Source organism: Nansenia antarctica, assembly GCF_963989245.1.
Source record: "Nansenia antarctica genome assembly, chromosome: 1".
In the NCBI taxonomy this organism is placed as follows: Eukaryota; Metazoa; Chordata; class Actinopteri; order Argentiniformes; family Microstomatidae; genus Nansenia; species Nansenia antarctica.
This window is the reverse complement of record NC_137674.1, coordinates 99,878,585-99,903,112: the sequence shown is the minus strand read 5'-3', so window position 1 is coordinate 99,903,112 and position 24,528 is coordinate 99,878,585. Positions and strand designations below refer to the sequence as shown.

The following is a 24,528-nucleotide window of genomic DNA, read 5'->3' as shown; positions in this document are numbered from 1 at the left end:
AGAGAGAGAGAAACAGATACAGATAGAGAAAAAGAGAGGAGTGATGAAGCAGAAGAATGCAAAATATGAGTGACTGTTTTGCCTCTCCCTTATCAATCATGTGTGTCTGAATCAGAGACAGAGCATCTATCTGTCTGTCGGTGTGGCATGTCTCCCCGGCTCAGCTGGGCGGACACATTCCCTCCTGTCCTCTGTCCTGCCGTGGTTCTGATCCTGATCGCGCTGACTGCTGCTACAGAGTGTGGTGACAGGCTTCTGCGTGTTCCACAACAGAACAACCTCCTTATTACTGTAGATCCCCTGAACAACTTTCTCTCTCTCTCTCTCTCTCTCTCTCTCTCTCTCTCTCTCTCTCTCTCTCTCTCTCTCTCTCTCTCTCTCTCTCTCTCGCTATCTTCCTCTCTCTCTATCTTCCTCTCTCTCTCTCCCACCCACCCCCCTCTCTTCCTCTTCCCCCCCCCCCCTCTCTACCTCTCTCTCTCTCTCTCCCCCCTCTCTCACACCCCCTCTCTCTCTATCTCTGCTAGCCTAGCGACTGTGTTGACAGCTCTGTGCGCCACTGATGTAGTGAAAGAAGTGCTGACCAAATGTCACCCTTAGTACAGGGCTGTTGGTGACAACTGTGTTTGTGCAGAGAGGCTGTCAGACATACGCTGGGCCGGGGGGGACGGCTGGACTGTAAATGGGACGCAGCCGGTGGGCTGGAGAGTGGCGTAGCAGGGGTGGAGAAGGCTGGCGGCAAGGGGTGGAGAGGGGCAGGGTGGAGAGTGGCAGGGGTGGAGACTGGGGTGGAGAGTGGCAGGGGTGGAGACTGGGGTGGAGAGTGGCAGGCAGGGGTGGAGACTGGTAGGCAGGGGTGGAGAGTGGCAGGGGTGGAGGCAGGGGTGGAGAGACACGGGCAGGGTGGAGAAGGCTGGCGACAGGGGTGGAGAGGCGCAGGCAGGGGTGGAGAGGGGCAGGCAGGGGTGGAGACTGGCAGGGGTGGAGGCTGGGGTGGAGGGTGGCAGGGGTGGAGACTGGCAGGCAGGGGTGGAGGGTGGCAGGGGTGTAGAGACGCGGGCAGGGTGGAGTGGGGCAGACAGGGGTGGAGAGGGGCAGGGGTGGAGGGTGGGCAGGGGTGGAGGGGGGCAGGGGTAGAGAAGGCCGGCAGGGCTAGAGAGGATGGTTGACTGTTGTAGGACACCCACTAGAGACCCAGGTAGGTGGTTGGGATAGGTGGGAGGGGTTGTTGAGAGAGATGGATGTCCTTCACAGTGAAGAGGAAAACAAGAAACTGTGCTGGCTTGCGTCTGTTGTTTGTGCCAGCTTAAATAGAGTATGGTCTCCATTATGACTAAAACTCATAATGCGCAATGCGATGATGATGAGGAGGAGGAGGAGGAGGAGGAGGAGAAGGACGATGATAATGATGATGATGATGATGATAATGATGATGGTTAGTGGAGGTAGAGAGAGGTAAGGGTAAGAGCACTCTCAGTAAGAGGGTAAGAGCCCTCTCAGGGAGCAGACTGCAGACAGAGGGAATCATGACTCAGATCAGCTTTCTGAAGAGCAGAGTACCAGTGAGAACGGACCTGGAGAGAGCTGAGACAACTCCTCTGATTGGTCGAGAGCTGAGACAACTCCTCTGATTGGTTGAGAGCTGAGACAACTCCTCTGATGTGGTTGAGAGCTGAGACAACTCCTCTGATTGGTCGAGAGCTGAGACAACTCCTCTGATTGGTTGAGAGCTGAGACAACTCCTCCTGATTGGTTGAGAGCTGAGACAACTCCTCTGATTGGTTGAGAGCTGAGACAAGTCCCTGACAGGGAAACCTGAAGCTCAGCAGCTGGTAGAAGGAGTAGCAGGAGGCTGGAGGAGGGGGGGGGGGGGGGGTGACTGGGGCTGGGGCAAGGGTAGGGAAAGTTGCCTCAGGGGGGGAGCCAGGGGGGCCCAGGGCTGGGGTCAATGCGGGGGTGATGACTTGGGGGGGACTCCCCTCCGGCGGAGAGGCAGGTTGAGGGTCCTCTAAGCAGCGATACGTCTCTCTCCGGTTCCTCCAGGGGAAACTTGACTCTGAACAGCTGGCCATCGTGGTACCGCTGCTGTGTGTATGTTTATGTGTGTGTGTGTGTGTGTGTGTGTGTGTGTTGTGCGTGTGCATGCGTGCCTGTGTGTGTGTGTGTGTGTGTGTGTGTGTGTGTGTGCGTGTGTGTGTGTGCATGCGTGCCTGTGTGTGTGTGTGTGTGTGTGTGTGTGTGTGTGTGTGCGTGTTTATGTGTGAGTGTGTGTGTGTGCGTGCGTTCATGCGTATGTACATGTATGTCCCTTGGCGCAGAGTGTGTTTCTGCCTCTGTATAGTAAACACTTCACCTCCACTCAGAGAGACAGGGTCCTGAGGGACCACACCGCTGCATGGTCATTCACAGACCTGGACCCACATGGGGAAGAGAAAACAAACAGTTCCCTCTGTCCATCTTTCACTCAGCCACTTTAAACATTCCTGGGGGGATTGTACTTGAACATGTGGGCCACAAAGAATAAGACATAAAAGAATGAGTATAAAGAAAGAAGTATAAAAAAAATAAAAAGCAGCAGTATGTTAACACGTTTGAAAGGTCTCCCTTCTCAATGACTCCCCTTGGGATCTCTATGGAAGTTCCTGGACAAAAATAAAGTACAAATATTTAGTTATTTTTAAAAAAAGCGGTTCTCTTGTTTCGTGCCGATACCGAAATCTGAGAGAGACAGGGAGGTACAGTAGGAGCTTCTCCTTAGGTCTTCTACATTGACACTGGTGCCCAGGGGCCTCTGTCTAGCTATCAATCACACAGGACAGGACAGGGCAGGAGAGGTAAATAGACTGACTTATATAGTGCCTTATTCCAAGGCGCTTTACAACGGCCTCTCATTCACCCATTCACACACACATTCACACACCAATGGCAGCAAGCTACCATGCAAGGCGCCAGGCCCATCTTTGGGAGCAATTTGGGGTTCAGTGTCTTGCCCAAGGACACCTCGGCTCGAGATGTGGCCAGCTGGGTTTCGAACCGCCAATCTGCCAACCTTGCGATCATTAGACATCGGCTCTACGTCCTGCGCCACAGCAGGACAAGACATGACAGGAGAGGAGGGGAGAGGAGAGGGCAGGACAGGAGAGGAGGGGAGAGGAGAGGAGGGGAGAGGAGAGGGCATGACAGGAGAGGAGGGGAGAGGAGAGGAGAGGAGAGGAGAAGAGGGGAGAGGAGAGGGCAGGGCAGGAGAGGAGGGGAGAGGAGAGGAGGGGAGAGGAGAGGAGGGGAGAGGAGAGGAGGGGAGAGGAGAGGGCAGGGCAGGAGAGGAGGGGAGAGGAGAAGAGGGGAGAGGAGAGGGCAGGGCAGGAGAGGAGAGGAGAGGAGAAGAGGGGAGAGGAGAGGGCAGGGCAGGAGAGGAGGGGAGAGGAAAGCAGGGCAGGAGAGGAGGGGAGAGGAGAAGAGGGGAGAGGAGAGGGCAGGACAGGAGAGGAGGGGAGAGGAGAGGAGGGGAGAGGAGAGGAGAGGGTGGGAGAGGAGAGGAGGGGAGAGGAGAGGGCGGGAGAGGAGAGGAGAGGAGGGGAGAGGAGAGGGCAGGACAGGAGAGGAGGAGGAAGGACTGTATATGGTGCTGGTCTGGTTTGATCTGGTCTAGCTGCTGACTGACTTACCTCCAATAACACCTCCTCAGCAAAACAAGGAGATGGGTCCACTTACGGTACACAGAGAGAGAGGAGGGGGGAGAGAGAGAGAAAAAGAGAGAGCGAGAGAGAGAGAGAGGGGAAGGGAGGGAGGGTTAAGAGAATGCAATAGGTCCTATGGCTGGAATTCGATCAAAGCAGACTTTACTAACTATAATCAACTGCAATGCACTTTGTGTGTGTGTTTGTTTGTTGGTTTGTTGGTTTGTTTGTTTGTGTACAGAAGGTACAGTAGTACAGCAGGTATTCAGTAGCCATCGTTAAGTCTGAGCCGGGGAGTACAGTCATGCTACCACAGCTGTTTCCAGGGATATTTGATCTCCCAGTCACAGTGACTGACATGTTTAATCTATAGAGCTGAACAAGTAAACAGGAGGTTGACAGCTGTGTGTATCTCAGGTAACAGGCTGCCAGCAGCCATCTACACACAACACCCTAACACACAACACTCTAATACACACACACACACACACACACACCATCCTAATATATAACACTCTAATACACACATACACACACATACACACTGTAAAGAAATATTGATCTGATTTATCTTGAATAGGTTTTGTTTTCATAGCATCATAGCATCGACACTAGGCACACCAGGGTGGAAGCCCCCTTCCTTACCTTTGTTATACCGTAAGGAAGGGAGGGTCAGATTCACCCACATTCATCTTCCTCCCTCTTCCTCCCTCTTCCTCATCTGTGACCTCCCCGCAATGTGATTGGTTTGACCTCACCTGAGGGCGGGTTTATGACCTGTGTATAAAAATGCATGTTTCCTCTCTGTCTGCACTTTGACTGACAGACTCTGTCTGTCGTGCTGTAAACTGTTCTCCTTTTGCAAAAGAGAATTAAATACCTTTTCTATACAATTTGAAGAAACCAGGCTACCTTTTTCGATTTTATATTTAGATACTTCAATATTTCCCTAACAGTTTTCCCTCGGAACTACACACACACACACAATACCCTAATATACAACATTCTAATATATACACACACACACACCACCCAAATATACAACACCCTAACACACCTCCCTAACACCCTAACACACACACACAACACCTGACACGACACACACACAATGCTGTAGTCCAGTAAGACACATCTGTGTTCACCATTGGAAGCTGGTGGAGGTAGAAATCAGAGGACAGGCTCATTGTAACGCGTGGAATGGAATGAAGAATAGTATATCAAAGGTATCAAAGGACTGGTATCAAAGACCGGCTTTTGATACCAATCCTCATTCCATTCCATGCATCCCAATGAGCCCCTCCTTTGATTTCTACCTCCGCCAGCCTCCCCTCCCAATGAAACTCTTATCTCTCTCTCCATTTGTATTTCATGAACTAATTCCACCGTCGACTGTTTGTCTATTGATAACACACACCTAATAATACCCTCCTATCGTTGATAACCAGCAGTGCTTCCAGTACCATTTGCACACTCGCCATGGGTAAACACATTTGACTAAAAGGTTTTCAAGGTTTGTTTGGGAAAAAAAACAGTTTGAATTCAGATTCAAAGCCTGAGCATAAGGCAGTACCTCAGGGGAGAGCTGACTGGGAGAGCTGCGAAACTACAGAGTATTCAGATGACACATTCAGTGTGTGTGTGTGTGTGTGTGTGTGTGTGTGCGTGTGTGTGTGTGTGTGTGTGTGTGTGTGTGTGTGTGTGTGTGTGTGTGTGCTTGTGTGCGTGCGTGTGTGTCTGGAGAGCTGTGAAACTACAGAATATTCAGATGACACATTCAGTGTGTGTGTGTGTGTGTGTGTGTGTGTGTGTGTGTATGTGTGCGTGCGTGTGCGTGTGTGTGTGTGTCTGTGTCTGTGTCTGTGTGTGTGATCCAGTTGAAAGACCTGCTCCGCTAAGACTGACAGTAATTACACCTGACAGGGACCACGTGATGAGGTAACTACAGCTAGTTTGACTTGGTCGAGGTTTCAATGCACCGACTGCTGTTCATTAGTTGGCATCATTTTACTGAGCAATTTCCTCAAATAATGGTAATTGATATAATGGGGCTATTTGATACTTTCTGTATGAAGGGGTATGACTTTGGCCAATGTGGAAGGTTACAGAGAATGTCTGATATATGTGAGAGAGTGAAAGAGAATCATAATTTTCCATGAGGTTTCTTCTTTTTTTTTAAACGAATTTCAATTCACCTTTTGGTTTGAACCCACTGAAATGATTGCATTTGAATGAGTGAGGACAGTTTCATCATGGACAGACTAGTGAAAATGTGAACAAAAACAAAATGATTCCTGTAGTTTCCCAACAACAAGGACCGCAAAGGAAATCAATCCGTCAACGTTCTTGTGTTTTTTATGCTAGATAATTATGAATGTAGGTATTGTTGTACTCTACTGAGGCAGACTCTACTGTTTGTGTATCACATGTTTGTTTGTTTGTTTTAAAACAACTTGTTTTCTTCCTTTCTCGAGCATGGCGACTGCGGATGTTCTTACCGAAGATAAGATGACAAATGTACTCACTGTCAATTGCTTTGTAAACAACAGCATTATGCTAAATGACTTCAATGTCATTTCAAATGTGTTAAATAAAGTCATCCATTCGTTCTTTCATCCAATCCTGCCCAGGCATTGATAGCCTACTATGTAGAGTTGGGTACCGCGTAGAGGGTGTTATGTAATACAGGGGAGGCTGGTGGAGGTAGAAATCCGAGGACGGGCTCATTGTAAATGCATGGAACGGAATCACCGCTCCTCGTTCCGTTCCGTGCTCCACGATCCCGTCCTCCGATTTCCACCTCCGCGCCTCCCCTGGCTGTAACGTAAGACTGAGCCCGCTAACAGCCATATCACTCTCAGGATCCCAGCTGTGTGCTTCCTCCTCTGTGACCCCTGCGCGATGCTGAATTCATTCACCCCCCCCCCCCCCCCCCCCGCCCCTGCCCCCGGGGGCCCCAGGCACCACCTCCGCGCTGACACAGCAGTTCCCCCCCCCCACCCCCCAACCCGCCCGTTGAACATCAGCTATCTGCAGCCTGTGTTTTAAATTACCTGCAGGTCTCGCTATCTTGTCTCTGCTTGTTTCGGTAGGGGAGACTCTCAGGGCAGGGAGGGAGGGAGGGAAGGCTGCAACGCTAGGCTATGCCACGCTACGCTATGCCACGCTACGCTATGCTATGTTACGCTATGCTAAACTAGCCGAATGGCACGTCGCGTGCCTTCAGGGCTGCCTCTTCTCGCTGCACAACAGATATGGTGACAGGGCTGGAGTCTGGCTGTGTAGAGCAGGACTGGTGGTATCACAGAGAGACTTTCACCATGTCCTGTATCAGAGGGAGCGACAGAACACAGGCCAGGCAGGCCTCCACACTGATGTTATCACACTTACAGGGTGTGGGGAGGGGGGAGTGCTGCACGGCGAAAAGTGTGAGAAGAACTAGCTAAAGGGCAGCTATCTCTGTCTCTCTCTCTGTCCCTCCCTCTCTATTGCTCTCTCTCTCTCTCTCTATCTATCTCTCTCTCTCTCTGCGCCCACACGAGTGCCACTTTGACGGGGACAGATCTCGTCACACGTCCCCTCGGGAGGACTTGACCACAGACTGATGGAGTTGGGGGGGAGTGGGAGAGTCGGATGTGTGTGTGCGTGGGAGTCCATGTGTGTGTGTGTGTGGGCTTGCGCTTGTGTGTGTGTGTGTGGGGGGGGGGGTTTGCGCTTGTGTGTGTGTGTGTGTGTGCGCAAGTGTGCGCGTGTGTTGGGCAGCATGTGCACATGCTTGCGTGTGTGTGTGTGTGTGTGTGTGTGTGCGTGTGCGGGACAGTCAGCAGTAGGGACTCTAGCATGTGTGAACAGGGAGCAGCAGTAGAAAAGGACAGGCTCCCTGTGGTGGCGATGATGACAGGCGTTAGCGGCCTGCGTCACCTCGCTCCAACACACACACACTTGACTTCCTGCCGCCACAAGAGACTTCCTCCCTCCTCAGGACGAGCCCCCCGGGGGCAGAGAGGAGCAGAGGAGGACTGGTGCAGCGACACACACACACACACACACACACACACACACACGCACACACACACACACACACAGATACACACACACACACACACACACACACATTTACACACACACATACACCCAGATACACACACACACAAACACACACACACACAGTGTGGACATAGAAATCCTGTACTGTAGACGATCCACTGCTGAAGGCACAAGGTTTCTCTCTCCTCCGGGGTAGCCTTTAGGGTAGAGAGGAGCAGAGCAGGACTGCACTGCAGCAACACACACACACACACACACACGCACACACACACACGTGTCTCTAAATGACAGCCTAAACCCGCAGCAACACACACTGCAGTACACACCTAGATGTATGGCAGGGGAGGCTGGTGAGCAGAACTATTCCCATGAGAACTGGCTCAGGGGAATACATGGAATACATTTCATTCCAGGAATGATATCAAACATGTGATACCTTTCCTCATTCCATACTATGGAGTACAATGAGCCTGTCCTCCGATTTCTACCTCCACCAGCCTCCCCTGGCACAGACATAGTTGTACTAGGGTGTGTCTCTGACTGCATTAACACTGACTGACTGACTGACTGACTGACTAACTAACTGACTGACTGACTGACTGACTGACTGGCTGACTGACTGACTAACTAACTGACTGACTGACTGACTAACTAACTGACTGACTGACTGACTGACTAACTAACTGACTGACTGACTGACTGACTGCACCATGTGACATCTGACAGTCTCTACAGCAGCTACTCTCACCGCAATCAGAGAGGATGAACCGAGGATGAACTTGATCTGTTCAGCAGCATCGCGTACGTGGGTGTGTATATGTGGAGGTGGGTTGGTGTGTGTGTGTGTGTGTGTGTGTGTGGTACTGGGTATATACTGTATGACAACTAATGTCTGTCACTGGTGATGGGGGAGCGTGGGACTCTTGTTGCCATAGATGTTGTGAATGGGTCCTGTGATTCGAGAGGCTCTCCTTTCTCATCTCTGTAAATCAGCAGGGCTGGGCCACCTGCCAGACATACACAGTGATTCAAACTTGAGCTGTTCCCATAGATTAGCAGGGCTGGAGGCACTCTCTCTCTCTCTCTCACACACACACACACACACACACACACAATGTCAAAAAGATAAGCTTAACAGTGGCGATAGAGCCTGGGTTTGTAAAAAGCATTGTTAACAACCAATGAAGTACTATGGAAGCTTTTAAAGAGCTTGTATGAGCAGGAAGTAGACAGTTACTGGTTCCCTGGCCTATCACTCACCTCCTGAAGGGAGAGGGGAGACAGTGTGTCTGAGTCAAACGGCCATTTCTTCTCCTGGGCCTACAGAACTCTGTTTTCACTGAGTAAAAGGTTTCTGAAACCAAAGTGAAGCTTCATCACTCAACTGTCAGAAGATGACTTCAGATAGAGAGCCCTGTCCATCTCCAGAGGAGAGGAAGACAGGATGAGTGGAGGGAGGGAGAGAGAGAGAGAGAGAGAGAGAGAGAGGGAGAGAGAAAAGGGGCGAGAGAGAGAGGAGGGTGAGGCTGAATGAAGGGATGATTGAAGGCAGAATGAGGGAGTGAGTGAGAGGAAGATAAAGAGAGACGCATGACCCAGATCACAGCCTTTACATGAAAGTATTGTCAATACGTCTCTCTCTCTCCTTCTCCCTCTCTCCTCCCCCTCCCCCCCTCTCTTTCTCTCTCTCTTTCATCTATCGAAGGAAGCAAGCTGGAAGATTCATAATTATTCGTAAGATAACATGCCCGAAGGCTGGGTGGTTCTACAGTACAGTGAGCACCACAACCACATTAGCTAATGATGAAGTGGTACTGATTCTGAACACAGTGTTCACACCGCAAACACCGGCTATAGGCTCAGCCGCCACAGCCAGAGTAGAGCCCTATCAGGGGAGGCAGGTGGAGGTAGAAATCAGAGGACAGGCATTGATATTCCGTTGCATTAAAATGAGCCCATCTTCTTCATATTTCTACCTCCACCGAACTCCCCTGAGCAATAATATTGCGGTTGACAATTAAGACAATTACCGGTAACAAGAAATAAATGGCAGTCAATCCTTTTTCGCAAAATGGCTCGGGGCTCAATTGAAAGAGACAGCTGTGAGACTGCACACTTCCAGTTCCCTCGTTGCACATCAATAAATCTCTCTCTCTCTATCGCCATCTCTCTCTCTCTCTCCTCTTTTTCACTATCCTCAGTTCTCTCTACATCCATCACTGGCCCTACGTAAACAGATCTGGAAAGGTCATTGTCATATTGTAAATGGGATCTGTCCCCTCCTGACACACATGCACGCACCGGGGCACGTGCGCATGGCACACAAACAGACACACGCACAGTCACAGACACACACACAGTCACAGACACACACACACACACACACACACAAGCACACACACACCTACGTTACTTACCACAGAGAGTAAGTCATTTGCCATGCTGACCTGCTTTTCCTCTCTCAGTACCTGTCTGTTTCTCGCCTCTGTTGCTCTCTCTCTCTCTCTCTCTCTCTCTCTCTCTCTCTCTCTCTCTCTCTCTCTCTCTCTCTCTCTCTCTCTCTCTCTCTCTCTCTCTCTCTCTCTCTCTCTCTCTCTCTCTGTAGTAATGTGTTCATTATCTGCCCTCCCATGGTGAGACTGGCTTCCTGAAGCATCCATCATAGCTGCTTATGGAGCCATATGCCAAAGGCAGCGAGGACCCCTTAGGTGTCTGGCACTGTGCCTGCTCTGAAATACAACAGACCTACTCTTCCACAAATAATATCCCATTATGTTAGCTAATGCTCCAGTGTCAGCGGCCAGGGAAGAGAGGAGGAGGGGGAGGAGGAGAGGGAGAGGGAGGAGGAGAGGGGGACAAAAAGGAGGGGGAGGGGGGAAAGGGTGAGGGAGAGGAGAGGTGAGGGGGGAGGGAGGGGGGAGGGAGGGGGAGAGGGTGAGGGAGAGAAGAGGGCAGAGAGGAGAGGAGGGGAGAGGAGAGAAAGGACAGAGAGGGGGGGAGAGGAGTGGAGGGCGAGGAGAGGAGAGGGCAGATAGGAGAGGAAAGAGGGAGAGGGGAGAGAGGGAAGGTATAAACCTACAAGGAAAAGAGAAGAGAGTTTCTACCTTCATGTGTTATTTAGCCTCCCCTGCTGTCTGCCCATATCTCATTCACACACATCTATCCATCGTAGTCGTCGACAAAAACAGCTAATGTGCCGGGTCCACATCATGCTGGCCTGAGGCACATTTTCCTGAACAAAGTTTAACAGTTCTTTGTGAACAGTCTCTTGAGGCTTGGAGTTTTGGGAGCTTTTTTTTCGACTTTCATATCAAGTAAATTTTGTCTTTGGGCTTCTGTGGGGAGAGCTTTTCTTTTGCTCCGAAACATTATTGTGTGAGAAATGAAGCTTCAATGAGCTTGTATATGGAGAGTAAGGGTGTAATGCATTAGTATTCTGTAATAAAACGCTTTTCTAAAAGAGCTCGCCGTATGCCTGCTGGGTCCCCCACTGGTGACAGTTGGCTGGGTCTGCTTACTCAGAATATTAATCAGCCAGACAAATGGCAAAAACAGGAATATTGACAGGGCAGAAACAAAGAGTTTGTTCTTTAAAGAAAAAAAATAATGAACTGCTAGTTTTGTCTTTTGTCCCTTCAAACACCATCATCATCTATTTTGGAAATGAGATGAGAGTGCTTGGCGACGCAGCGAACCGTGTGCGGGAGGTTGGCGGGTTCAACTCCGCAGATCCACTTTTATCTTTTCTTTTTACGTGTCATAGTTTTTGGGCACTCAGTCAAAACACATCATTGAACTGCTTGTGGATTCTTCATCAGCGTCTGTAGGGTTCTTACTTTCTGCTCCAGAGCCAGGATGACTGAACCACAGTATGGCAGCCAGACAAAATATAGCCTGCGTCTGCTAAACGACATATATGCTGTTGTTGGGGTTGTGGTGTTTGTGGTTGTGGTTGCGGTTGTGGTTATGGTTATTGTTGTGGTTGTGTTTATGGTTGTGGTGGCTGTGGTTGTTGCTGTTGGTTACTGTGACACAGTGGAGGCTGGTGACTTCCAGAATTGAGGAGGCCAATTTTTTTCCGCTTGCTCGCTTCACTCGCAATGGAATGTTCCCTGTTCTTCTTATCTGTCTTTGTGCTGGCCAAAGGCATACTATTTGGAGTGTAAGCTACAATCAGAAAGTTCTGATTGATGGAATTCATTGTGCAGAGCTTAGCCTATGTGCCTGCCTGAAGAAATGACATTGCTGTAAGTCTATGAGCCTGCCTGATAATTAAGTTGAGAAATGACATTTGGATGTAATATAAATGCCCAGTGAACATGTGTCAAAGGCAGGAATTTGATAATTATGTGGTTAAAAAACAATTTTTAGCCTACATTTTTCATTCTTCTTCTTTTACAGCTTCAACATGTAATCATCAATTTAATCACGTTTAGCATATAAAAAAGATACGTAACAGTTTCTTTATCAAATGTAGTTTTATTCAATATAATATAAATATGTATTTGTTTAAATGTTGTGAGGACAGTACTGGTTCCAGCTGGCTTCATCTGCTGAGAAACACATTGCATCTAGGTTGAACTCCATCCTCCTCTCCCACTGGATTCGGACCCATGCCACCACCACAAGCACCTGTTGCATGTACCTCTCTCACATCCATTTTGCCTGACAAAATGTCAATCATTCAGCCCTGGACTCATTTCTAATATTTATCCTGCAGAACAGCACTCATACACGCGTGTGGCGGAAAAAAGGTACTACAACGGAGGAGAGGCCTCCTGTTCCCACCCATTTTCAGTGATGGGCCAATCACATATTGCCATGAAAAAAATTGCATTACATTGACTTCTATGAGAAACCACTTTCCAACAGGAGGCCTGGACTTTTCGACAGGAGGCCTGGCCTCCTTCAATAGAAACGGATAGGGATTCTGGCCTGTAGGTGCTTTACAATTGCAATATTGGGTTTTAGCCATGGAAAATATTTATGAACAAAACGGAAATAATATTAATAAATAATATTAATATAAAACAATTTAAAATATTTTTTTTGTTAAATAAATAAAAAATAAAAAATAAAAAATATAATTATTGCTTTTTTAAATCTCTCTCTCTTCTCTCAAATTATTGGGGAGGCCAGGCCTCCTCCACCTCTATGGAGGAGCCTCCACTGCTGTGACATGACAACACCACTCGTATGAGTTGGCTAAAGCACATGATGCAGATCTGGGGGGTATTTCATCAACGTTGCTAACTAAATCAGCCCTTAATTGAAAAAGCCTGGTTCGACTTAATGTTGACTGTGACTTAAGACTCAAGCCATTCCAATAACACAATTTAACCGTGTCTGTCAACACTAACTGTGGCAAGGCTTGTAAAGTCTTGCTTTGGGCGTGCGCACGGAGTAATAAGCAGCCCAGAACAGACGATTGTCGAAAAGAAGATTCTAGGACTGGAAAACGAGAGCGCAGAGCTGTGTCCCTTGCAGCACCGAACAATTAACAAGGCGAGGGAGATGGCTTGGCAAACAAATAAACAGAGTTGACCTCTCTCACACACACTTGTACACACACATACACGTACACATACAAACCACACACACACACACACACACAGACACACACACACACACACACACACCTCAATGGCTGGATGTCAGGTATGATTACAGGCTGGTAGCACACTGCCCTTGGTCAGGTCAGCTGTCAAGACAATGAGTAATGATACGATTATAATTATCATGTTTTAAACATGAGCTGACAAGTTCTGTTGCTGTGTGTGTGTGTGTGTGTGTGTGTGTGTGTGTGTGTGTGTGCGTGTGTGTGTGTGTGCGTGTGTGTGTGTGTGTGGGAGGCATCTGTACACCTGTCAGTCTATCAGACTATAATCCCGCTGATGTGAGATCAACCGTGACAACGTAACCGGGCCTCCTAATATACCTCTGTCCAAAACGCTCACTCAGCCCCTGAGGAACGATGAGTCATTCAAACCGTAGGTAATCACTGAGTTATTACAACTCCACCGTGTCATCTATACACTTCCCAGAGAAAGAGAGGACGGTGAAATAAAACATAAGAGCACATTCGATAATATACCTGAACATCTGTCTCTGTTTGGTTCTGAGAGAGATCCCAGATGAATCAAACTACACTCAAACTGCCTCTCTTTCCTACTGGAGAAGCTGATCTACCTAGGCAGACTGACAGACAGTTTAACTCTGACTCTGGTAGGACAGAGAGAGAGAGAGGGAGGGAGGAAAAGAGATGGAAGGAGGAGGGAGAGAGAGGGGGGAGGCGGTGTAGGTGTGGGTCATTTTCAATTCCAACTTCTTAAAAATCAATACCTAATTACCTGAAAATTCCCTTTTTTTCACCTTACCTCAGCGTCAGCTGCCAAGCCACGGACAGTATGGGGGGGGGGGGGGTCGTTTACCACTCCCTCTCTCCCTTCCTCCCTCGCTCACTCACTCCCTACATCACCATCCTGTCCACATGCCAGCACTTCTCTTTCCCCCCTTCATCCGTTACTCTTCCTCCCTCTGCCTCCACGCCAATCCTCCCTTCCCTTCCTTTCCTCTTCTCTAAGACAGGATGAGGGGCATGTTGAACACAACTGGCCACGAATGAATATCTACAATAGAATATCATAACAGGGCCTGTTGAGCCTGTCTGAAAAGTATAGAATAGAGCACACACACACCCACACACACATACACACACACACACACACACAGACACCTTATTTTCAGTACTGAAAAGCAGCTGTGCAGAATTCTGCTGCATCACTTGCCCTAGATGGTCCACTTAACACAAGCACACACACAAGCACACACACAAGCACACACACAAGCACACACACACACACCTGTGCATCTTGGGCCCTGGGGCCTACTACAACCTATGACCTTTCCAGAGCAGCACTAGCGTGATATCAGAGGAGAGGTGCCCCAGTCACCCTGTCAGGAGGTGTGTGCACGGGTGTGTGTGTGTGTGTGTGTGTGTGTGTGTGTGTGTGTGTGTGTGTGTGTGTGTGTGTGTGTGTATGTGTGTGTATGTGTGTGTGTGTGTGTGTGTGTATGTGTGTGCGTGCATGCATGCGTGCGTGTACTGTATGTGTATGTGTATGTGTATGTGTATGTGTGTGTGTGTGTGTGTGAGGGGTGCCTCTGGGGAGAGGACAGAAATAGGATGGCGTGAAAGAAACAACTATGCAGACCTGAAAGGCCACACTCTGAGAGAAACAACCTCTACCTATCACACCCCCAATCCTCTCCTGCCCCGCCCCCCCTAGTTCTCATCTGTTCAGAAACACACATACGGACTCTTATTAGATGTAATAACAATTTACAGTAGAAACACTACTGACTCTTATTACATGTAATGACAGGTAATAAACACGTTACTGACTTTTATTACATGTAATAACAGGTTATAAACCTCCATACTTTTTTATTTGTATAAACTACCATACTGTGTTATTAATTAATAATGAATGTAATAACAGTAAAAACACAAATAGCATATCACATAATCACATAATCACAGACATTTAAATGTCCAAGCAGCACGATATCAGAAGTAAACCCATGATGAGTAGCTTGGCCAGAGGCTCTGTAGGTGACGAGACACTCAGCTGCATCTCTGACTCCTGCTGCTGCAGATGGAACGGCTAACCATGTTTATTACAGCAGGGGAGGCTGGCGGAGGTGGAGATCGGAGGACGGGCTTATTGTAATGCATGGATTAGAATGAAAGTGTGTGTGTGTGTGTGTGTGTGTGTGCGTGCGAGTGTGTGTGTGTGTGTGTGTGTGTGCGCGAGTGTGTGTGTGTGTGTGTCAAAAAACATGTGTTGTATACCAATCCCTCATTCCTCATTCATGCATTAACATAAAAACTGTCTTCCAATTCCTACCCCCACCAGCCTCCTCTGCATTACAGAGATAATGAATGACAGGGAGGCAGTCCTTAAGCATGTCCATTTATTACAATTACCCCCCCCCCCCTCCCTTAATAATGGGGATAATGGGACTTAACAGTGGATGAAGCTAAAGTATGGTGCTGCTGTATGAACGTTTTTTTTTTTTTTTTTAAGTCTCCGTTTTCAATCAGTGTTATGTAGAGCATGTGAGACTGAGGTAAAGAAAAATATATTAAACAGACACACTTACAGTCAGTGAAATAAAACGAAGAGACAGTGAAATGGGAAAAGGAGGGATGGTGGGGGGGAAGAGGGAGGGGATGAAGAGAGCCGAAGGTGAAAAGAGAGAATAATAAGAAAGGTGACAAATGCTCATTAGAACACAGTGCTGATTAGACAATAGAAGGTAACCGGTTGGGTTTTTCACGTATATTTGAAATCTGAGCACACTGTCTAAACACCCAGTCAATTAGCTGAGAGAGAGAGAGAGAGAGAGAGAGAGCATGCAGAAAAAGAGAGAAAGAGAGAGAGAGAGAGAGAGAGAGAGAGAGAAAGAGAGAGAGAAAGAGAGCATGCAGAAAAAGAGAGAAAGAGAGAGAGAGAGAGAGAGAGAGAGAGAGAGAGAGAGAGAGAGAGAAGAGAGAGAGAGAGAGGGAGAGAGAGAGAGTTCAGTGAGAGCAGTGACAGCATGTCTGGCCTGTCAGTTATAAAGGGCTGGTGTGAGAATGTTCTAGACTGGAGCTTCATCATTCCTATCAGGTTGTTTGCTATAAACAGAGGTCTGCTCTGTGACTTTGGGGTTAGTGAGGAGACGGTCAGGTAGGGAGGATAGGGAGGGGAGTCATCCTGAGGAACCACTGTGGTCACGCACTGCTGGTGCTGCCAGTCAAGCCATAGGTTGGCCAAACACACACACACACACACACACACACAGACAGTGTGTGTGTGTGTGTGTGTGAGAGAGAGAGAGAGAGAGAGAGAGAGAGAGAGAGAGAGAGAAAGAGAGAGAGAGAGAAAGAGAGAGAGAGAGAGAGAGAGAGAGAGAGAGAGAAAGAGAGAGAGAGAAAGAGAGAGAGAGAGAAAGAGAGAGAAAGAGAGAGAGAGAGAGAGAGAGAGAGAGAGAGAGAGAGAAAGAGAGAGAGAGAGGTTTTCAGGGGTGTCATGACAGGTAAGTGAATGCCACCACGTACAATGTATGATACAGAAATGTAGCCTATCAGAACTTCATTTAATCAGAGGACAATTAACGGACTACTGCTAATACACCCAACACAAACTAATAAGATGATGATTGTATAATCATAAGGACATACTATAGCATACTAGGAAATGTTAGGATATTTATAGCATAGCATAGAGTACAGCACAGTGTTTTATTTGTATAGTATAGTATAGTGGATAGTGTACATAGCCTTTATTTATGTAAACCAGCTCTTTTCCCTTCTTGTTTTTAGTCTTTTTTCCTAGCACCAGGGGAGCCCCCCCTCCCAAATTTCGTTGTATGGTACCTGTACTGTATTAATGACAATAAAGACCATTCATTCATTCATTCATTCATTCATTCATTCATTCATTCATTCATAAACCGTGTCAGAGTCCTGGGATAGCGCACCAGAGCGCGTTGGGGAGCGCACATCCATAGCGCATACATAGGACAGAGACACACACATACACATATGAAACTCCTACCATCCAGCTTACCTTCCACTGCGTAAACTGTAGTGATCACGCATAGCAACGCGATCAAATCCACCGGCATGGCAAAGATGATCGGCCTCCTCTCCTCTCCCATTCCCGGTTACAAAAAGGTGTTAATCCGTTTTACTGCCACAGAAAATGTCTTAATCCAGTCGCGCGTATTTTGAGTCACATTTCAAGCCCGTTGACTCCAGTTCGCACGCAGTGTAGCAGCCTCCGGAAAGCTTCTGTTTGGAGACAGACTGACTGTAAATCGGAGAGGGGGGGAACTGAAGAAGCGGGATGCGAAATAGACCCCCTCTCTCCTCCACTTCTCACACCCCTTTAACACCTCGTGGCCAATCGTGAGTAGAAGATAGGGGATCTCAAACCAATCGCGAAAGAGCGCCCCGCTCAGACTGTTCCGAACTACTGAGATGCTTTATGGCTTTCGATCCGCTCGTAAACAGCGACGCTTGGTGGTTCAGAGAAGACACTTCATGGATGGGCAATGTTGTTTGACATGTCCAAACATGTTTTTCGGGTATAAGAGGCTTGGTGGCAGGTGAGGCTTGTCCCCACTAATTAGATCATCAGCCAAACCTGCACACCTGTCTCCACTCCCAATCAACCCTCTGCCTACATCTACTCTGGACTTCCCTTCACTCATCGTCAGTTCTTCCCTAAGAATGGCCTGCTCACGCCAGCCACTACCCCAGCCCGCCAGGCTGAAACCCCCGGACTCATCTTCCCTGTTTTTCCACCCCCTTCCCCCCCCCTCTTCACTGTAAATAAATACCCTACGGGGCTTCACAGTATTCCGTCTCCATTGTCGTGTCCTTGAGCCCCCTCGCCCCCGTGTCTTAACAGGTGCAAATGGTTGAAAAAAGATAAGTCTACTAACTGTTTTGTTATACCGTCGAGAGATGGGACATGTGACCAATCTCAAACAAAGCTAACATAGCCTACTACAATAATGAGTTTCAAACATCAAAGCTATGATTTGTTTAAAAAGACAAACTATGAAGTAAAACAACCATAATGTTGGTTTATGATAAGGTAATTATAGCTGCAGCACGGTCAACAAACACAATCAAGCTTTTGCACAATCATTTCACAATACAAACAGCAGTTGAGAGAATGTGGTAGAATGTTGTTTTATTTGACCAAATAATCAAGGTTACCAATCTTGACCAATTTCGAACAATCAGAATACAATATCATTTTCAGTGTAATATTTTAACTCTTCAGCTGAAAATCTCCCTGCTGCTTAACCAGCCTGTCAAAGTCCTTCACTGTCCTCAGAAAAAAGTATTTTGATGTGTTGGAGGTTCTGAGCAGTGATGATGCGGACCACCTAGGCCTAGGGCCTCACCTCTCCTAGGGCCCCATGGCCTCACAGGGGCAGTGCTGCACCCCATGGGGCGTGTTCCTGAAGGGCACCACCACTAGCAGGCCTGAGCCTTGGGATGGAGCTCCCTTTTGGGGCCCTGAGCCTGGTGAGGCTGGTGTCTCCTGGATGTTCTTCACCAGATCATTTCTGTAAGAAAGTTCTGCAGGTCGTACTGGTTTAACATGTTCTCACAGCAGCTTTCCGGATGCAGAATCCACGACCAGTAGACGGTTGCCGTGGATACACATGTGCACGTGGAACGCCGCGCCGTTCAGCCACTGTTTCATCCCAGCCGAGCTCATGCTCCGCTGCATCAGCATGCGTTCCATGAAGTCCAGTAGCTCATACTTCAACTTCCTGTCATAGAGATCTCGAACCTCCGCCATCTTGGTCTGGTTGTTGGCGACTCCGGAGACCTGCTTCAGGTACTCGCTGACAATAGTGGTGATCTGAGAGGAGATGTCCGCTCCAAAAATGCGCTGAATGGGGTCAAGGAGCGATAGCTGCCCCTTGATCTGGTGGGCTAGGACCTCGAAGAGCAGGGAGAGAGCCAGAGCTGTAACTCACCTCGGTACTCCCCCAAAAGGCTGACATCAGGTCCCGTTTGAAGGCTGTTAGCTGCTCAGATGACAGGTTCTGCTGGATGGCAGCGTATTGCTGCTCCAGAGCGGAGGTGGAGTCGAGGGAGAGCAGGGTGATGAGGGTGGGGTCCAAGGTGATGTCAGGGAGGATGCCTGCTTGGCTCGCCACTTCATACAGACAGCTGACGGTCTCTGGAGACGGAGTGCAAGCATTGTTCCCCATGGTAGGACTGCTCTGTCTAGAACCATACAATACAATACCATACAATCATTATAATAATATATCATACTTAATATACTATAACATAAATTACATTTCTTCATTAATTAGAATTAAGATAATATATACAATACAATGATGTATGATACAATACAAAACACTGCAATAGAGTATGATGTGTCCAAAAACTATATGATACAATGTAATACGATATGATATAATACTCACGATGATACAATACACAATTCTGTGCTCCAAAGACTAACAGATGGGCTCCGGGTCTGAGGGACGGTGTACTGTCCAGGACATAAACATTGTATAAGCAAACAGTGGATTGTAGGAAACGCATTGATAAGAAAGATCATCGTCCAATGAAAAAGCAGGTCATTGTCACATGGTGTATGTTTGTGTTGGGAAGGAACAGTCTAACGCAGCTTCCTCTCCTCTTGTCTCCTCTCCTCTACATGCATTTTAATCTAAGAACACTAGGCAGGTGATACTGTAGCAAAGCACAAGTAACTGGCGGCCATAATTTGCTTTCACCTGTCCTGTCTAATCAGATCAGTGCACATGAAGGAAGGGAGACAAGAGGAGGAAGCCACATAAGAGCATTGAGACACAGCCTTGAATGGGTACATTACAGCAGAGTCTGGTGTAGAAATCGTTGTAATGTATGGAATGGAATGAGGAATGATATCAAACAAACATTCATGCATTACAGTGAGCCTGTCCTTCTACCTCCACCTGCCTCCATAGATCGTGCAATAAGACTATGTGCAATAATACTATGTGCAATATGACAACCCTTGTGTACATAAGGTTCAGAGATGTTAGGATATTTATAGCATAGCATAGAGTACAGCACAGTGTTTTATTTGTATAGTATAGTAGTATAGCAGTGGAGGCTCCTCCATAGAGGTGGAGGAGGCCTGGCCTCCCCAATAGTTTGAGAGAAGAGAGAGAGATTTTAAAAAGCAATAATTATATTTATTTTATTTATTTATTTAACAAAAAACATATATATATATATTAATATTATTTCCGTTTTGTTCATAAATCTGAAGTTTTCCATGGCTAAAACCCAATATTGCAATTGTAAAGCACCTACAGGCCAGAATCCCTATCCGTTTGTATTGAGGGAGGCCAGGCCTCCCCAGGAAAGTGGTTTCTCATAGAAGTCAATGTAATGGCAATATGTGATTGGCCAAATCACTGAAAATGGGTGGGCAGAGGAGGCCGGCCTCACCATGCATTGAGTCCAGGGCTGAAAGATTGACATTTTGTTCGTCCAATCACATGAAGCCATTTTGAGAATTCGCCAGTCACTTCAGTCAAAGAAACACTCGCCATAGTGGCTACGAGTGTCCTATCAACTTGTCCTTTGCAGGACACGTCTAGAACACCCATGGCTATTATCCCTGAAAATAATAGGTCATTTGGCCAAATTTGCTTAAAATGACCTCGGAAGTCGGCGAGATTCTGGCGCGATTTATACATCGAATAGGTAGACAAGATTTAGGATTTATTGAACAGTTTTATTTTTAATGTAGTCGATTTCGTTTTATTACAAGTCAATTTAATATTCTTCTATAAGAACAGGGAACATTCCATCGCAAGTGAAGCGAGCAAGCGGGAAAAAAATTGGCCTCCTCAATTCTGGAAGTCACCAGCCTCCACTGGTGTATATGTAGTATATTTGTAGTGGTGGCCTAATGGTTAGTGAATTGGACTCTTGATCGGAAGGTCGTGAGTTCAAATCCCGCCTGAGACCACCCTATTTTGCCCTTGTGTAAGGCACTTAGCCCTCAATTACTCCAGGGGGAATGTCCCTGTAATTCGTAATTGTAAATAGTTTTGGATTAAAAGTGTCTGCTAAATGGCAAAAATTTAAAAATTTAAAATAAAATGTGTTCATCCAGGAGACCATTCAGGTGTTGTATGTAAATGAATGTACAACATCAGAAGATAATCTTTGTATGGGTCACCACACACCACCAGTATATTGTGTCTCTGTGTACTTTCGCTAATGCTACTTGCCCGTGTCAGTTTAGAAAGCAATGCTCTCTGTTGATCTGTTCATCCCATGGTTTATTAATGCTGTCACTTCTAGCTAGCGGGCTTAAGCGCTTTACGACTACTAAACGTGATGCATGCTCTGGACTCTGGAGACAGTTTTTGGCCAGCGACCTCGCTCTGTGTCCTACAACAGTACGTTAGAATTATAAGGTTCTATCTCCATTTTTGTCAAAATTGAGTTTTTTACATAATCTGATCCATTGGGTGTTTATTAATGCCTGTGTGGTGTTATTTTAAAAATTGACATTTTTGAGTTAGTAATTCATAAAATACAAAGGTTCCATCTCACAAAACATAATGGAATGTAAAAACTTTGAAGCTCAATATCTCTGAACTACCCTAAACGGAGATAGAACCTTATCATTCTAAACGGAGATAGAACCTTCTCATTCTAAACGGAGATAGAACCTTATCATTCTAAACGGAATTTTTTTTGGCCTCCTCAATTCTGGAAGTCACCAGCCTCCACTGTAGTATAGTATAGTGGATAGTGTATATAGCCTTTATTTATGTAAACCAGCTCTTTTCCCTTCTTGTTTTTAGTATTATTATTTTTTTCCAACCACCAGGGGAGCCCCCCCTCCCAAATTTCGTTGTATGGTACCTGTACTGTATTAATGACAATAAAGACCATTCATTCATTCATTCATTCATTCATTCATTCATTCATTCATTCATTCATTCATTCATTCATTCATTCATAGCTGCATAATATTATGTGATCATTCCAAAATATAGAAATCACCATATTAATATCTGATTGTTTGAATACTAGCTCCACAACTATGATGGTCAGATACAGACTCTGAGACCAATTCCAATGTTTTAGTTTATTTCTTACTGGTCCAAAACTTCACACTGCAGGTCTGCATTGAGGCTGTTAACTACAAATCTGCCCGACCACAAATCTCAAAGTAGCTCTTCAGAACCTAATTGCAGCTTTGTCTATTGCATCCTTTTATTGCTAATATTTCTATTTCTATCACTGACACTTTCATGTTCCTATGTTAAAGATAGTTATCAACACTTCAATTAACATCCGTTTACATACTTTCTCCCGCTCTCCGCAATTCAAAGTCTCCCTGTTGCCTGACCAGCCTGTTAAAGTCCCTCTCGGCCTGGTGAAAGAAGTCTCTGCTGTGTTGGAGGTCCTGAGCAGCCATGATGCGGCCCACCAGGGCATCTCCTAGGGCCTTGGCCTGACAGGGATGGTGCTGCACTCCATGGGAGACGTTCCTGAGGGGCTCCACCACCAGAAGGCCTGTCCTTGAGCCTGGGAACGGAGCTTGCTCCTGGGGCCCCGGGGCTGTGGACGGAGCTCTCTCCTGGAGCCCTGACCTGCGCCTGAGGCCTGGGGAGGCCGGCGTCTCCTGGATGTTCTTCCGTAGATACGCGCTGTATCCCCTCACCAAGCTGGTGAAGCCTGTCATGTAGGAGAGACGCAGCGACTCGGCGGAGCCTCGCGGCACGGAGCCCAGGCGGATCTGGTGGAGCCTCATATGGAGGTGGACCGCCGCCCCGCCCAGCCACTGTTTCATGGCCAGTGAGCTCATCCGCTTCTTATTGGTCATCCTCTCGAAATGGTCGATCAGCTCGTACTTCAGCAGTTGGTCGTAAAACTCCGTCACCTCCGCCATTTTCTCCGGGTCGTTAGCTATCCCAGGGACCTGCCGGAGGTAGTCACCGATGATGGAGCCGATCCTGGAGGAGTTGCTGATTCCCAGAATCTTCTGGGTGGGGTCGGTGGTAGCGTTGTGGCCCTCCTGGCTTTGCAGCGGGGGGGCTAGGACCTCGAAGAGCAGGAAGAGGGCCAGAGCCACGACCCCCACCCCCCCCTGGCTCACCTTGGTGCTTCCCCCAAACACTGATGTCAGGTCCTGGTTGAAGGCTGTCCGCTGCTGTGCAGACAGATGATGTTGAAGGGCTGCGTAGTGTTGGCTGAGAGCAACACCGGAGTCAAGGGAGAGGAAGTCACTGATAGTTGGGTCGAGAGAGATATCAGGAATTATTCCACCCTCCCTAGCAGCGGAGAACAGGCTGAGTACCGTTGCTGAAGATGGAAGACACAAGGTGTTGCCACCTTGTGTGAGAATCATTATTCCTCTCTCTCTCTCTCTGTCTATCTTTCTGTCTGTTTTTCACCTCTGTTGCTCTCCCTCTCTCTCTCTCTCTCTCTTTCTCTCTCTCTCTCTGTTTATCTTTCTGTCTGTTTTTCACCTCTGTTGCTCTCCCTATATCTCTCTCTCCCTCTCTCTCTCTCTCTCTCTCTCTCTCTCTCTCTCTCTCTCTCTCACTGTCTGTCGTTCTGTCTGTTGTTCTGTCTCTTAGGTCAGTATCTCTACTACATTCCTGACACTGAAACCTAAAAATCACTCTGGAGGTATATTTGAACAGACTAGAAGTGGCGGACATTGTCCCGTCAAAGATCAACATTTGTTGACTGTTTGGGGGTCTGCGGTGTGATCCAGCTGTAGAGCAAACAGTGAAACGTACCTAGTGAAAAGGAATAATGTGAACCAATATCTGTAACATTGGACCCAAATCCAGGCCAGCAACAATGACCTGTTGACCTGCTTAAGTCAGCATGGTGTGTGTGTGTTTGTGTGTGTGTGTGTGTGTGTGTGTGTGTGTGTGTATGTGTGTGTGTGTGTGTGTGTTTGCGTGTGTGTGTGTGTGTGTATGTGTGTGTGTGTGTGTGTGTGTTTGCTTGTGTGTATGTGTGTGTGTGTGTGTGTGTGTGTGTGTGTGTGTGTGTGTGTGTGTGTGCGTGTGCGTGTGCGTGTGCGTGTGTCATGTAGATGAACCCTTCAGTGGAGATGGGCTGGAGGTGTACCCTTTCAGGGAAAGTGTCAGATGTCAGATCAACATGAGACAAAGGCACTTAGCCCTAAGTTAGCCCTAAGTCTGGTGGACTTGTATAGCCATACTTACACATACACAAGTA

General features: G+C 47.5%; 1 protein-coding gene across 1 annotated transcript in view; it reads right to left on the bottom strand.

The window, feature by feature from the left end:
- ephb1 (EPH receptor B1) overlaps positions 1-17,396 on the bottom strand; it is a gene marked incomplete at both ends in the record, with an annotated part of 111,669 nt that extends 94,273 nt beyond the window's left edge. Inside the window, one exon of the mRNA XM_080544317.1 lies at positions 17,339-17,396. Within this exon, the coding sequence (XP_080400443.1) occupies positions 17,339-17,396 (58 nt within the window). The remainder of the gene's footprint in view (positions 1-17,338) is intronic.
- Positions 17,397-24,528: the final 7,132 nt, after the last annotated feature.